This window comes from Azolla caroliniana, unplaced genomic scaffold, assembly GCF_043228905.1.
Source record: "Azolla caroliniana isolate FFs.n. ecotype wild unplaced genomic scaffold, voAzoCaro1.0.p SCAF_2, whole genome shotgun sequence".
Taxonomy (NCBI): Eukaryota; Viridiplantae; Streptophyta; class Polypodiopsida; order Salviniales; family Salviniaceae; genus Azolla; species Azolla caroliniana.
The window spans coordinates 8,203,137-8,218,499 of record NW_028230437.1 but is presented as its reverse complement, the minus strand read 5'-3'; the positions used below and the strand labels follow the sequence as shown (position 1 = coordinate 8,218,499).

The 15,363-nt window shown below is 46.2% G+C and overlaps 1 protein-coding gene across 1 annotated transcript; it reads left to right on the top strand.

The window, feature by feature from the left end:
• Nucleotides 1-11,377: 11,377 nt before the first annotated feature.
• On the top strand, nucleotides 11,378-15,149 carry LOC147867290 (uncharacterized). Its single transcript, XM_087315086.1, has 5 exons — nucleotides 11,378-11,632; nucleotides 13,308-13,464; nucleotides 13,911-13,961; nucleotides 14,624-14,716; nucleotides 14,964-15,149. The coding sequence occupies exons 1-5, from the start codon at nucleotides 11,502-11,504 to the stop codon at nucleotides 15,018-15,020; spliced, it is 489 nt and encodes a 162-aa protein (XP_087171212.1). The 5' UTR covers nucleotides 11,378-11,501; the 3' UTR covers nucleotides 15,021-15,149.
• Nucleotides 15,150-15,363: the final 214 nt, after the last annotated feature.

Genomic DNA, 15,363 nt, shown 5'->3' with positions numbered 1-15,363 from the left:
GGATGCCACACCAACCGGTACTTCCACTAGAGCCATTCCAGAAGTGGGGGTTGGATTTTGTCGGACCGTTCAAGCCACCGGCAATGAGAACAGGTAATCGTTATGTCATCGTGGCAACAGATTATTGCACTAAATGGGTGGAGGCTAAGGCCTTGAGAGACAATACCGCGTCATCCACAGCAAAATTCCTGTACGAGAACATTTGGTGCCGATATGGATGTCCGATTGAATTAATCAGCGACCAAGGAGGGCACTTCCTCGGCCAGGTAGTTGAAAGCTTAACAACGTTCTATGCCGTGGTCCATAAACGGAGCACACCGTACTACCCACAAGCGAACGGGTTAGCAGAGTCAACCAACAAAACGCTCCAGAACATTCTCCGCAAAATCGTCAATGAAAACCGGACGGACTGGGATACAAAGCTCCATAGCGCGCTATGGGCGTACCGAACGGCATACAAAACAAGTATCCGGACAACGCCGTTCCGGTTAGCGTTCGGCTTAGAGGCGGTCATGCCGGTGGAATTTCAGGTACCAAGCTTACGGATCCAACTACGGGAACGGCTGAATGAAAAGGAGTCGGAAGAAATGCGGCTAGCAGCACTATGCGAACTGGAGGAGCAACGGCTGCCCAGCATCCTACACATGGAACTGGAGCAACGACGACGGAAAGCGTTCGTTGACCGTCACTGGAAAGGTAATGAAAAGATGTTCGAAATCGGAAAGCCGGTGCTAGTATTCCAAACGAAGATGGGCAAGATGCCGGGTAAACTCCGGTTTAGATGGACAGGCCCGTATTGGCTGACACGGGAATACAACGGGTCCTATCAGTTAGGGACACTTGCCGGTGAAGTGCTAGGCAAGTGGGTCAACGGATTTAGATTAAAGCCCTATAAAGGACCGATGCCAAAGAACCCGTTTATGCAGCCCACCGGCACTATACCGGGAACGGTACGGATGGAAGAAAAAGACAACGGGGAACCCGTAGCAGAGGCGAAGGAAGACACGGCAACCCGCAAGGAAAACGGTAAGGGTCCGAAGGGACCTACGGATGTGTAAGATCACATACCGTCATTTAAAAAAAAAAAAAAAAAATCATTAAAAATCGAGGTATGAACGGACGTGAAAGCAAGGAGCGAAAAGGTACGTAGTGGGCATTTAAGAGCCGCCACATTGCTTAATACTAAATTGGTACACGACGTGCGCATGCTCGAAAAAGGCGCCAAGACGCACAGAGAAAAAGAAGAACGCATGGAGACCTTTTTTTTTCGCGAGCCAAGAAGCACAGAAGCACCAAGGCAGTGGAAGCTTAGCAAACGCGAACCTGCACTCAGAGAACCCCCACGTTCGGAACGCTCTCTCTCTCGCTCTCACTCTCATCACCACTCTACCTCGCCATCTTTCCTCGACCTCGAAGCAGACATGGAACCACAAACGCTGTCGGAAGCGGCCAGGAAATGGCTCAGGCAACACGGACTGGATGGGTTCTTGACCATCATGGAGGCACCACCGCACAAAGAAGCCGACCAGGTCATCAAGGAGCTCGACAAAGAAGTCATCACCGAGGAAGCGATCCGTGCGCTAACAGGCCTTCCGGAGGGAGGTATTTTTCAGATTGATAACCCAACCTCGGAGCAACTCATCCGATATTTCGGTGAGTACTCTGTAGCCGGCAAAGGCTATCGAACGCAGGGCGGCGAAGATCCGCTATTCAGGGAGATAGCTCGAGTGCTCCATGAGTACGGCCACGTGTACCCCCGACCCCCTGTCATGCCAAAAAATCGGGCAGGGATGATCATAGCCACCTATGAAGGGATCAAGGTGGATTGGCCGGTGTTGATCGCAGACGGTTTGTGCGCGGCAATCGACACGGTACGAGGAAAGGACGGCAAGGAGGGCCGGAAGCTGTGGCATGCCGTAGTGCAGTGGATAACATTGCTCGTGCCGCCGGTCGAGACCGTTAAGCCAAAGAAGCGGCCAAGATTATCGGAAGGAAGCACCTCGAAACCCGCGTCCAAACGACAGCAGCTGCTGGCGTCGAAGGCGACGAAAGGGAAGAAACGGCTCCCAGACCCGGAGGAGGTGTCACCGGTCCGACCCGTTAAGATAACCATACGGCGACCGGGAAGAAGGAACCGGAACCCTTGACAGCACAGATACATGCCGCTACCCAGGAAGAGGAAACGGAGGAGCCAGTAGAGCACCTCCAACGACGGTCAAGAAGTAGGACCGCCGGGACAGCGGGGGAGCGTTCGGACCCGCAAAAGGAAGAAACGCCCCCAACTCAACCTGAGCAAACCACAAGGGAGGAACCAGAACCGGTGCGTATAGAACCGGCCTTGTCGACTTCTATACCAGAAGTCATTCCAACGGCTCCAGAGACGGCGAGAACTGGAACTCAACAGCCGGCGAGCCCAGCCAGCACACACGGCGGCCAAGAAGTAGAACCAGAACGACAGATACAGGCACTCAGGCCAGACAATTCCACAGTGAACGAGCCGACCCGACCAGTACAGCAGCAAGGCACCAGTAGCATGTGGCTACGGTGGGTAGGCGAGCAGATCGCCGGAGTGGTCGAGTACATAGAGGCGGAGGAGAGAGCGCACCACGAACAGTTGCTCGTCACAACCGTAGATCTAGAGACGGCCCGGTCCAGAATCCGGAGCCTTGAACAAGACTTGGACAGGGTCACAAGGGAAATGGCTCAATTGGCTTTGACAACACAAGTCCAAGCACCGGTGACTCCGGGCAATGTACAGAATAAAGCGTCAGATCAACCTGTACATAGCAATCAGACCCCGGCAACGGAAACCGTTCCGGAGAGAAATGCGGCACAAGCCCAAGAGCTTGCGGACTTAAAGGATGAGCTAGCTGCCCAAGAAGCGCTGAGGAGCCGCGAAAGAGAATTGAAGACGACAGCGGAGGCAGAACTCAAAAAGACTGCTGAGAATCTACGCCGGGCCGAGGAGAGCTTACGAAAAGGCCACCAAGCGTACGACAGGCTCAAGGAGGAGAAGGAGAAAATGCTGCAAGAGAAGGACAGGCTCCGGAGAAACGCCGAAACAGAAATAGAGCGCCTGAAAGAGGAACTCCGGCAGCTAAAGGACCGGGAGGACCGGAACCATCGCCAGATCAACGGCAAGCTCAAACAAAAAACGGAGGAATTTGAGCACTTGCACCGGGAGTATAAACGGTTGCAAACGGAGCACAAGGAACGGACGGATGAGCTCCGGCAAGCAGTTGATCGGACCGCAACGGCATACGCTAATGAACAAGCGGAAACCAGAAGACGGTTGGAAGAGGCGGAGAAGGTTCGGACAGAGCTCCTCAGGCAACAGCAGGCGGAAAAAGAAAGAGCGGCGGAGGTACTGCAGAGGCTGCAAACAACATATCAAGGGCAGCTGACGCGCTACACAGAGCAGGCGGAGGATACGGCTAATCTCATCAAGCAGTTGAAGGAGGAACGACAAGTTGTGGAAAGTAGAGCGCAAATGGGAGCAAGTCACATCCAGGATATCATGCGGGCCTGGTTGAACCAGACCAAGAGCTTGATTGACAACGGTTCCGTCAAATGGTGGACCAAGTGGGCCACGAACGCAGCGGAACTCCAATTGCTCCGGGCCGACGTGGAGAACCGGCGGAAGGAGGGAGATGATTGCTATATGCTGACTTCCGAAGACTTCACCGGCATAAGAGATGAGCTGGCCGAAGACTTTCAAGCCTTGGCAGAGGACCAACTAGGGCAAGTCCGGCAACTTGTAGCTCAGCTGGACGACGACAGGCTGGAGGCGCAGATCCAGTTTGAAAGCTACGAGAGGTCCCGGATCCGGGAAGAGAAAGCACGAGAACCGGTTACGGTCAACCTCAGTGATGAGGAACCGTTACTGGAAGGAGACCGGACCGGAAGCAGTCAAACGGGGATGCCGGAGTCAGAGAAACAAACGGAGCAGCCGCCTATAGAGCAGCCGGAGCAGCCTCAGTCCCAACCGCAACCACAGCAGCAGCAGCAAGCACAGCCGCAACAACCACAACCAGAAGAACAAGTGGAAACTCTGGAACAAAGTATTTTGGACAATCTGGGTGAACAATGAAGGGGCCGAGAAGGGTTCGACGTACAAGGTACTGTCCCACGGGCGTGCCATGTGTTACCGGCCAGCAAGGAGTCCAAAATACGGAGTGAAGGAATTAATGAAGGATGGTTGTAAATAAGCCTAGTATGGACGGACGGACTGGAAACGGTATGCCGTTCCAGATCCGGACGGATCCCGAATAGGTGCGATAGGCACCGTTTTGTACTACGGGCCGGAAACCTATTTAAAGGCCCGAACCCCATTGTAATCGCAGCGGATAATTAATAGAGCATATGGTGTTTATACTTCTGTGTTGATTTCCGTTATGTACTTACTGTTATATCTTACGTGTGTAATTAACAAAAGCGATCTAATCGTGTAACCTACGTAAGTCGGTGTAATTGTTGAATCTTAATCCTATGCCGTAATCACCCTTTGGTGAAGTGTCTCCGTGACACCTTGTGTTAGGCCTTGTCCGGTCAGAGAATAACACTCACGGGGAGCATGAACACCAAGGGGCATGAGTAACCATGTGGGGTCCTTGCCGGGAACTGGAACGGTCCTCGCTGAGAGTTGGAACACGAACACCAACGGGCGTGAGCAACCATGTTGTCCTCACCGAGAAATAGAACAGGAACGAGTGAGCGACCATGTGGCCTTCCCGTGACAGTTTATTCACCTTCCAACTAGAAGCATCACCCATCTCCGTCATCGCCCTTGCTTCTAGAGTTACCATCGTCACCGTACCATCATGAACATCGCTTCATTTCCTATCTTCCTCGCCAATCATGGACATATCAATCTAGTATTCTCGTTTTGCCCATCTTCTCTCCTTAATCTTCATTTCTATCTTTATGCTCTTGTGTCATTCTGTCATCGCTCCGTCGTAGCCTCATCATCCGTGCTTCGTCTTAGTCCGCACTTGGTGTGTTCGTGACTCTCTCTCTCTCTCTCTCTCTCTCTCTCTCTCTCCACTATACGTCGGTTACAACTAACTTTGTTCAACAACATGCACCTAATGTTTTTGCCCTAGTTATATTTATACTAATATAACTTTAGGGATATTTACAAATATAGCCTCAATAGGAGTATTAGAACATATTTACAAGTATCTCCTTTCCCGGATTCATCTCTGGGGTCGGCCGAATGCCTTCCGGATCTAGTCTAGCTTCGGATCCATCCAATCCGTCCCACCTTGATCTTCACTCGGTTCTTTCCTGCGGACCAGATCGATTCGACTTGTCGTCTTCCCATCCAGAGGGACATGTTTCTCAACAAAGCATGCTTCAGACTCTCTCCATAATGGTTCAGTTCATTCTATCGGTTAGCCTATTCAACTTTGGCCTCTTCGGCACAATGTATTTGAGTTGGATTCCCTTAGACTGGTAGTACTCCTCGAACTACCCTCAGTATTCACCTCCGTTATCTACTCAAACAACTTTTAGCTTCCGGCCGGTCTCTCTTTCTGCCCTCTCTTGGAACTCCTTGAAGACGGATAGTACTTGGTCCTTCGTCTTCAATATCGAAGCCCACAGTTTTTGGCAATGGTCATCAATGAATGTCACCAAGTATTGTGAGCCAACATGTGACTTCATATCCACATAGCATACATCCGTATGCACGAGTTCTAACGGTGCTTTCTTTTTCATCAGGGGTCTAGATTGGAAGGAGGTTTTGTTCTGCTTGTTGTCCAAGAAATTGGTGCATTTGTCAAGATGCACATTCTTCATCTCCGGAATGAGGTTATCCTCGACAGGATTCCACATCCCTTTCTCACGCATGTGGCATAGCCTCTTGTGCCACAACTCACCGGTTGCACCAACTGCCACATTTACTTCCTCCCAACATAATCAAGCATGCATCATATACAATGTGTTTGTCTTCCATGATCAGGACACAATCAGGATTCCCTTGCAAAACTTTAGAGTGTCGTTCTGGAAGCTATCCGTGTAGCCTTCATCATCCAGTCGATCGGTTGATATTAGATTCAATCTAACCTCCTGAATGTGTCATACATCCTTTAACACCAATTTGCACTCGGTTTACATTAACATACACACATCTCCAATATTGATGATTTGGCATGCTCCTTCATTTCCCACCTTTACATATCCGTGATCATTGGTTGTGTACGATGAGAAACATTTCCAGTTGGGAGTCAAATGGAACGACGCTTCGGAATCAACCACACGTCGTTTCATCCCTGACAAGGTTCACTTCATTCTTCTCACAAATCAACAACAACTCCTCCTCACTTGTCGCGATTTCTGAGGTGCCCTTTTTGTTTGGAAATTTCTTCGGCTCTGCACCATCAGTTACCACTTTCTTTTTCCATTCTGAATATGTTGTTCAAGTTCAGCATGACTGATTGCCGACCCATCTCAACGACCCTTCACTAGAATTTGAAGCTACATCCCAACTTTGGACTAGACTACAATGAGAAACGGTTCCAAAAAATTGTCAAAAGCTTGATATATCCGACTATCACGCGACTCGACATCAGCCATCCCATCGGGGTGATTAGTCAATACATGCAGTGACCGACTGTTGAGCACCTTCAATGCGCGCATCAACTACTGCGATACGTGAGTGGCACGAAGGATCAGGGACTGTTGTACTAGCATGGTATAACCAAACAATTAGTTGGTTATACTGATGCCGACTGGGCCGGTGATGCGTCGGATCGTCGGTCAACATCCGGTTTTATGTTTTCTCTCAGGAGCGTGACTATTGTATGGAGCAACAAGAAGTAGTTGACAGTGGCTCTATCGAGCACTAAGGCTGAATACAGAGGAGCTATCATTGCGACCTATGAAGCCATTTGGCTTCGGCGGCTACTACAAGTTGCCGACATCTTCACCAAACCTCTCGGCCTAGACAAGTTGCAACATTTTTCGGAGATACTTGGTCTTCAGCATCTCAACATGCCACGCTTGAGGGGGAGAACCGGAACGGAAACTGGGAAAATAGGTGATGGCACTAGACAAAGAGGCGGAGAGATAGGGGGAGACAAGAAGAAGAAAAAGGAAGCCGAGTCGACTGAAGAAGTCGGCACATCCGATAAATTTGGAATAAGCTGTGATGACGGCAAAGTCAAGAAGGATGGAGCCAACCGGAAGGCCAAGACCCGGACGTGGTTCGATGTGGTAAAGGGTCTGAAAACTTGATGACGAATTGGAGATTGCCAATTCGGACAAGAGCTGGAACAAATCGGAGGCAACCGATTTTGAAGAGGAGTTCGGTTCGGTGGAGCCAGATCAACTGAAGGACAAACGGACAAGGACGCAACTGAAGTTGACACCAACATGGAGGAACCAACGAGTCAAGAAGCGCCGAAGTCATAATAGCAAAGGAGTTGAGATGGGCCTTATGAGCAGACAAGCCGACCGAGAAGGTCGAGGTGCGCGGGACCAGACGGATCGAGGAACGCAAGCAAGGCGAGAGGACGCCAGGGGGAGCTGGAGGAGAGGACCAACTACCACAAACACAGACACCGCGATCCGACCTCAAGTTGAGCTTGAGGGGGAGTGTTGAGCGAACAAGCTCAACCATATCCGGATTGTAAAGATGGATCAGATTGTAACCGGTAGGCCGTTAGAGGCCTACGAATCTAGCCTAGTACATAGGTAGATTCCTTGGAGTCAGTGTCAGTCGCTCGTATGAGCATTGAAGTACTTGTGAGTACTTCTGTCAGTCCGTATAAGGACTTGCATAAAAGTGCTCACTAAGCACATTGTATGTACAGAATGTTATCATTTTTTAATATAGTTTATGCTTTCTGCTCTCTCTATCTCTCCCACTCCCGTGTACTGTGTATTCTAAGCTTCCATTAAATCCTCATTCTCTGTTTTATTATTGTAATCTAACTGAGCCGGTTTGTCTACAAGCTTCCACATGCCATTCTTTTACAAGTAGGTTGTATTCACACTGTTCCAATGTGTGTGCGTGGGAGTGGCAGATGGGGCAATGCGTTCTTAGTGTGCACTCAATCGCCGAGAGACCCAGATTCAAACATGTTGTGCACTTCACCGCTTGCCAAAACCGGATTTCTTCATCTTTTGGCAAGGCGTGTTATAGTTATCCATCGTTAAGACATGATCAATTACCTACTCGATTGAGTTTTGTGAAAAATCTAGTTCCCGCTTTGGGACCCATCATGAAAAAACTGAATAACTGAAACTCTCCCAAGTCGTGTTGGGAGTACCAATTTGATGCTTGTCCATCTCGCAACAATCTGAACTCGGTGATTATGGATGTTTCCACATCGGCCATGGCCAATCGTTGTGACATGTGGTTAGCTTGCCACGTGGTGAGGAAAGTTCGGACATGCGCCTCCTCATCGGCTTCCTCATTGTATCACGGATATGGGTACGACAATGTGTCTAGTTCTAAATCCTTTGGTACCTCCCAAGGTGTGCAACTATCGTCAAGGAGTCCAAAATACGGAGTGAAGGAATTAATGAAGGATGGTTGTAAATAAGCCTAGTATGGACGGACGGACTGGAAACGGTATGCCGTTCCAAATCCGGACGGATCCCGAATAGGTGCGATAGGCACCGTTTTGTACTACGGGCCGGAAACCTATTTAAAGGCCCGGACCCCATTGTAATCGCAGCGGATAATTAATAGAGCATATGGTGTTTATACTTCTGTGTTGATTTCCGTTCTGTACTTACTGTTATATCTTACGCGTGTAATTAACAAAAGCGATCTAATCGTGTAACCTACGTAAGTCAGTGTAATTGTTGAATCTTAATCCTATGCCGTAATCACCCTTTGGTGAAGTGTCTCCGTGACACCTTGTGTTAGGCCTTGTCCGGTCAGAGAATAACACAGTTTTGGCGACCACAATTCCTGCTCTCTCGCAGCGAACGACGGCTTAATGGATGACGAGACCAACGCACGACCTGGTTACAGACCGAGCTCGACGTCTCGCCGAACGGCAAAGACGGCGTGAGACTTTCCAGCAAGCAGCGCACGAAATTCGCTCGGATCGTTCGTTCTCCAACGAGATCCGGAGAGTCGCGGAGGAATCTCTTCGGTTACAACAAACTCGCGACCAGGACGACGGAAGCAGTCTAAGCAGTCTAAGTAGCACTACAACGGGCGTTACCCACAGATGAAGATCTCCGGTTCCGGCAGGCAATTCAATGCACAATCTGCTTGAATGCCGGACACTCGGCAGTGGAGTGCACCATGCGAACCCAGTGTGTGATTTGTCAATCCAAGAGTCATACAACGGACCGGTGCGAGTATAACCTGCTAAACCGACAAGCACCACCCGTCCGACGGATCGAGCCAAGAAGCAGTCGAGACGAAGATGACGATCGTTGGCAAAGAATGAACCGGTACCGACCGGCACAGGATGTCCGGTACGGAGACAGACAAGAGAATGATGGCCGGTACGGGAATCGGCATGATAACTACGACCGGTATGAGCGATCGGACCGTTATCGGGAGTCCAACAGACGACACGAGCAATACGACAGAGACCATTCCCCTGGTTACCGAAGGCACCAGGAGGACTACGGCCGATTTTACGATCCACCACGACCGGACTACTGAAATAAAAATAAGAATAATAAGAAACGTAATTTCAAGAAAGGTGGTCACACTAGGGACCCGGAACATGGAACCCCAAGGAGCCAACCGGCACAGAACGCACCACTCACTACGGGACCGAATCCGGATACCAGCAATGCTGAATCCAGCAATACCCGTAAAGAGTACTGCTATTACTGCAGGCAGGAAGGCCACTACAATAACCAATGCCCGGCAAAGAGCTACGATAAACGACCAGCAGTTAATATGGTGGTTCCGGAAGTGGCGGATGTACAGCAAGTAACCACACGGTCGAAAGGCATGGCCAAAGAGTGGGAAACACAAGAGGCCATACGAAAACAGGCGACGGAATGGGTGAAGGAAGCCAATGAAAGGAACGTCGCGGACGCGGAACGGCAAAAGGCGAACACCATAGGGAGTGCCGGCGGTAGCCACCCAGAAAACGAGACATGGCAAGCACTGCAAGAATGTCAGATCACGTTGCCATTAGGAAGACTCTTGCAGCTCCTGCCGCGATTTACGGAAGGACTAAAAACGGGCATGACAGACGGTATAGCCCCACCGGCACCAGTCCTCTTCTCGAATCTGGAGGAGGGACCGACGGTGGTGGACACTAATAGTCCGGTGATTACAGCTATTGTCAAAGGGCACGAACTTCCCGGCACAGTAATCGATGGAGGTTCCGGGGTGAACGTAATAAGCCTCCACACGTGTGATGCCTTGGGTATACATGAATGGGAGCCATGTCCGTTCTGGCTACGGATGGCCAAGTATCCTACGAAAATGCTTCCGAAAGCCAAGAGGATTAAAGGGATGGCAAGGATATTCGGGATGTTGGCGATAGGAAGGGTTCCAGTTTCGGCGTGGCCCATGGGGAAAGGGGGGGTTGCCTCGCGGGGTGGTTCTGCAACTAGAAGCTGGTATGGGCGGCCAGATGGCAGGCGAAAGCCATGGAGCATCGGAATGGGTGGGCAGGGGGGTCCAGACGGATGGCATCGGAGGTGTCACAACCGGGGGGGGGGGGGGGGGGGGGGCAACTCCGAGTTGCCACTCCTCTCAAATGTGTTGTTGTGCTCATCATTGAATGATCCATGAATCACAAAGAGTTTGCAAGAGAAAGAGAAAGAGTGTATGTATTGTATTGGATATGTACATATGTATATGTATTTGTTTATAATGTGTTGAGATGTGTGTTGTGAAAAGAGGGTGTCTTATTTTTTTATGTGTATCATGTTATGTTTGTATCTGTAAATTACATCGTAAGATTTTCCTTCTTCTTCTTCTTCTTCTTCTTCTGCTTCTTCTTCTTCTTCTTCTTGGTCGCCATTTCCCGACACCACTTCCCCTGCAGCAGAATTCCTCCCCCTGCCTCTCTCTCTCTCTCTCTCTCTCTCTCTCTCTTTCTCTGTGCGTGTGTCTTCACGAATCACACAGACGAAACGAGGAAAGAAGGAGCAGGATCAGGAACAGGAGAAGACAGCACACAAGGGACGAAGGGGAAATACTAAACAGAAGGGAAGAGAATTCGGAAAAGAAGAGCAAGCAAAGGAAGTAACTGAAGCAACAAGGCTGCATCAGAAGAAGAAGAAGAAGAAGAAGAAAAAAAGAGGAGGAGGAGGAGGAGGAGGAGGCAGGTAATAAAGAAGCAGGTAGGAGTGGTTGAAGAGACCAGGAAGAGACGCATATCAGAAATTAGGAAGGGGAAGCTAGAAATAAGGAATAAGGAAGAGGATATTATCATCAAGAAAAGACAGAAGCAAGAAGAGCTGACGAGAGACAAGCAAGGAGGAGGTGAAGGAGAAGAATCAAGACGAATTAAGGAAGAAACTAGAGTAACGGAAAGGAAACGGGAATATAAGCAGAAGAAACGATGGATTCTTTTTCTTCTTCTAACAATTCATCCCCCCTTCACCCCTCTGTATCTTTGTTCTCGAATCAGCCTCTCAAGGCCGCCCTGGTCGCATTCATGCTCGCTCAGTTTCTGAAGGTTCTCACTACTCGGTACTTCTCTTGCTTCATATCTATCCGTTTGTTATTCTTTCAAGTGCTAAATAGCTGCTCTTCTGTATACAAATTGACATTCGCAATGGTGTCATCATATTCAAATGGTGATCTGAAATTAATTGGCATTACTTTTTGTCTGTGTGTTTCCGAGTGTCAAATAGGTTCGTCTGCTTTCAAAATCCTACCTGTGCATAAATTTTCCACGTAATATACTCATATGGAAAAGATCTGGAATGCCATTGCTTTATTATCCACTCCATATCTTTCGTTTTGTTTTCCTTTCAAAGTGTTAAATAGCTATTCTCCTGTATACAAAATGTGATAAATTTGTATGTAATATAGGCATATGTTCTGTGTTTGCATCAAACATCAGGAGTAATAGCTGACCTATTGTCTGTATCCAAAAAGTTGTGCTTGCACATACTTATATATAATATAGTCTGTCATGAAGAATGTGATCTGCAGAGAATCAGCTTCACTACATTAGGCTTGTTTCCTGTGATTTTATTATAGACATGAGCTCTGTTTTTTGTTGAAATATCTGTTCTGTATATAAAATGTTACTTATGGATAGATTTAATGTGATATAGTCCTCATGTTTGATCTGGCATGGATTAGACTGAATCACTTGAGTTCCATATATTGATCTCCAGCATATATATTTTTATTTTCAGTGTAATGTCATCCTGGGTCTATGTCTTCAACGCATTTCTGTCAAACTTTAGATGCTTGAGGACTTTATAACCATAGGAAGTTTCTTGCAACCAAGCCAAAATTGCCTTAGTGTGTTATTACTAGCATTTGAGACCAAAAGAAAATTGCTTCAGAGCGATATCACACAAAAGCTTGGGGGTTCTGTCATTTCAAAGCAATCATAAAGTACTGGACAGTTAATTCTATGAAAGCCTAGTGCAGTATACCATAGATGTCCATGGAGCTAGTTACCTTTGTCAATTGCAAGATCTGTTATGTAGTAGTACTGTCCCTAAAGAAAGGAGTAAATAATTGGCTTCAGAAGTAAGATAATAACAATCTTCAGTCGTAATTGTTTTGCAAGTCTCAAGTTATAGATCTAAAAGTTTAGAGCATATATTTCGTCAAAGAAATGATTTATTTTATTTTGCTTCCACTTCACCTATAAGAGATGGCAGTAATATTTAGGCACCAAACCATTTCAGAGATGTAGAGTTATTAAAGTGGTATCCCTCAAAGATGCACTGCATGTTGTTGTTGAATTTTTTAATTTTCCACAAGAACCTGAAATAGTTAAGTGCGAATTAAGTGGATGGACAGTCACACATACCAATATTTCTCAGTATGACTCTTATACTATTGAAATTTAAACGCTTTGTCTAGCCGTTTCCTCAGAACAGTTTTAACTCTCACGACTTGAATTCAATCTGTTGATGTAATAGTTGAAATCAATGCGCACTTGATTGGAGTTTCTCTCTTGGCACCTAGTAAAAGCATATCTGAATATTAACAAATATTCATCAAGTAACCATGTTCTAATTTCTTGAAATAAAAAAATGTACACGATTCCAGTTCTTCCGCGACTGTAAATTTTCTTACTTTTCGCAATAGCACCTATGAATATAGAAGTATCTCCTGGATATTGTTTATGTTTGAGGAGGCTATTGAATCACATGGGTATCATTTATATTTATTCTAGGTTAACAGAGAAGCGGTGGGAAGCAAAAAGGCTTATTGGCTCTGGGGGGATGCCATCCTCTCACTCAGCAACTGTCATGGGCCTTGCGGCAGCCATAGGATTGAGTGATGGTCTGGGTGGATCCCTTTTTGCTATCGCATTAGTTCTAGCAAGTGTGGTACGCTCATCAATTAATTTTCAAACTAGTCCATAATGGACACTTGGTATTTTGGGGAAAACGTCTAGAATATTTCTGAGATGACCAATGGCGTTTGGGTAAATGATGAAACACTGGCATTTTTTCTTTTGGGTTGGGGGGGACTAAAGAAAAAATACAGGGTATTTTGGGTTCTTTCCCCTTGTTTTTTCTAGTGCAATACATCAGCTATATCTAACTTTTCTGGATATTTATTGTAATTCCCCCTATGTGCTTTAAGCTACAATGCATACCCTTGGTAATAGAATGTGCTATAGAGGGGTAATTTAGTAAGCTGTAAAAACTGAAGGAGTTGTATTCTGATAAATATTTAAAGAGTTAGGGTGCTTTTCTGTTTTTCCTCTTTTTTTCGGTTTTGTTGAATACTCAATTTTGTCAAACTGTGGATCCAATATCTAATTTACCAGGTGATGTATGACGCATCTGGAGTAAGACTACAAGCAGGAAAACAAGCTCAGGTAATGACAACCTATTTGTATTTGGCACATACTGATAAATATTTCAATGAGTTCACCATTCTCCTTGTTTCTTCTAACTGGTCTTTATCATGTGTTGAATCTATTTCGTGAGTGACTGTGATGAAGACGATGATCTTCAGACTTGCACTCAGATCATGAAGATGATCCGCTAATTGTTTTAATTCAGATGCTCAAACTGATCATGAAAATCAATGTACAGCATTACACTGTAGAACTCTTAATTTTCCAAATGTTTAAGCAGAAATAGCGACTATGACGATATACTTTTCTTGTGCACCTAGCTTACCCTCCCTCCCATGAAAAAAAGGTAATTATATCTTGGCATGCCATATCCTTCTAGACATGTTTACGAAATAAAAACAAAACATGCAACTACAAATGTCTATTTGAGGAAAGTACACATGAAGATCAAATGTTCAGGGAATTGTTTTTCTTTTACTTCCTAGACGTGTTTGGGACATATTAAGTCTAAAAACAGACGTTGTATAAGCAAGAGAAGTTCGAGATATGATTTATATATGGAATCAAAAAGATGCTTAGACATACATTAAAAATACTATATGATTTTTGTATGGGTTATAAGTTTTTTTGCCTTCAGATTTTCCGATAAAAAATGATTGTGAGAATGTGTTTTTATGTAGATCCTAAATCAGATTGTAATTGAACTACCACCAGAGCATCGTTTAGCAGATTCCAGGCCTCTTCGCGAACCACTTGGTCACACACCAGCACAGGTGAACTAATTTTGCCTTATACTGAAAGTGTATGGCGACACTATGAATTTGATACGATTATATTTCTGAATGTTTGGACATTGCATACAGGCTTTTAGATAAAATACTCCTAAATTTTGAAAATTGAATAGAACATCCCGCTACAGTAGAAAATTTTTGCACTGCATAAGGTTGTTCTGGTAATGCTTGAAAGGTTTTGAGAATTCTCAAGTTAACTCTAGATAGTCACTTTTATTTTCATTGGCAGGTAGTTGCTGGTGCATTACTTGGTTGCATTGTGGCATTACTATTGCATGCCATATGAAGTGAAAGTTATTCTTAACGAAATGCTTAAATACTCTATTGATTTGTAGCTCTCTAGCATCATAAAAACTAGCTGCAAAGTTGTAAAATGTTTTTTTTCTCTTAAATAAAATTTTGACATATACCCTAAGCAGAAGCAACCATAGTTGTATTGTTCTTGGTTGTATTGAGTGTAGAATCTAGAGAGGTTCCCCTTAGATTTGTGAAGTGCAATGATACTTCACCAAAAACCATGGAGACGAAGTGGTACTTTCTTATTTTGGGTCTTGGTACAGTGTCAGATGACTATTATTTTTTATGATATATACCGATTGTATTGATTGATAGATGACGATGCACTTGAA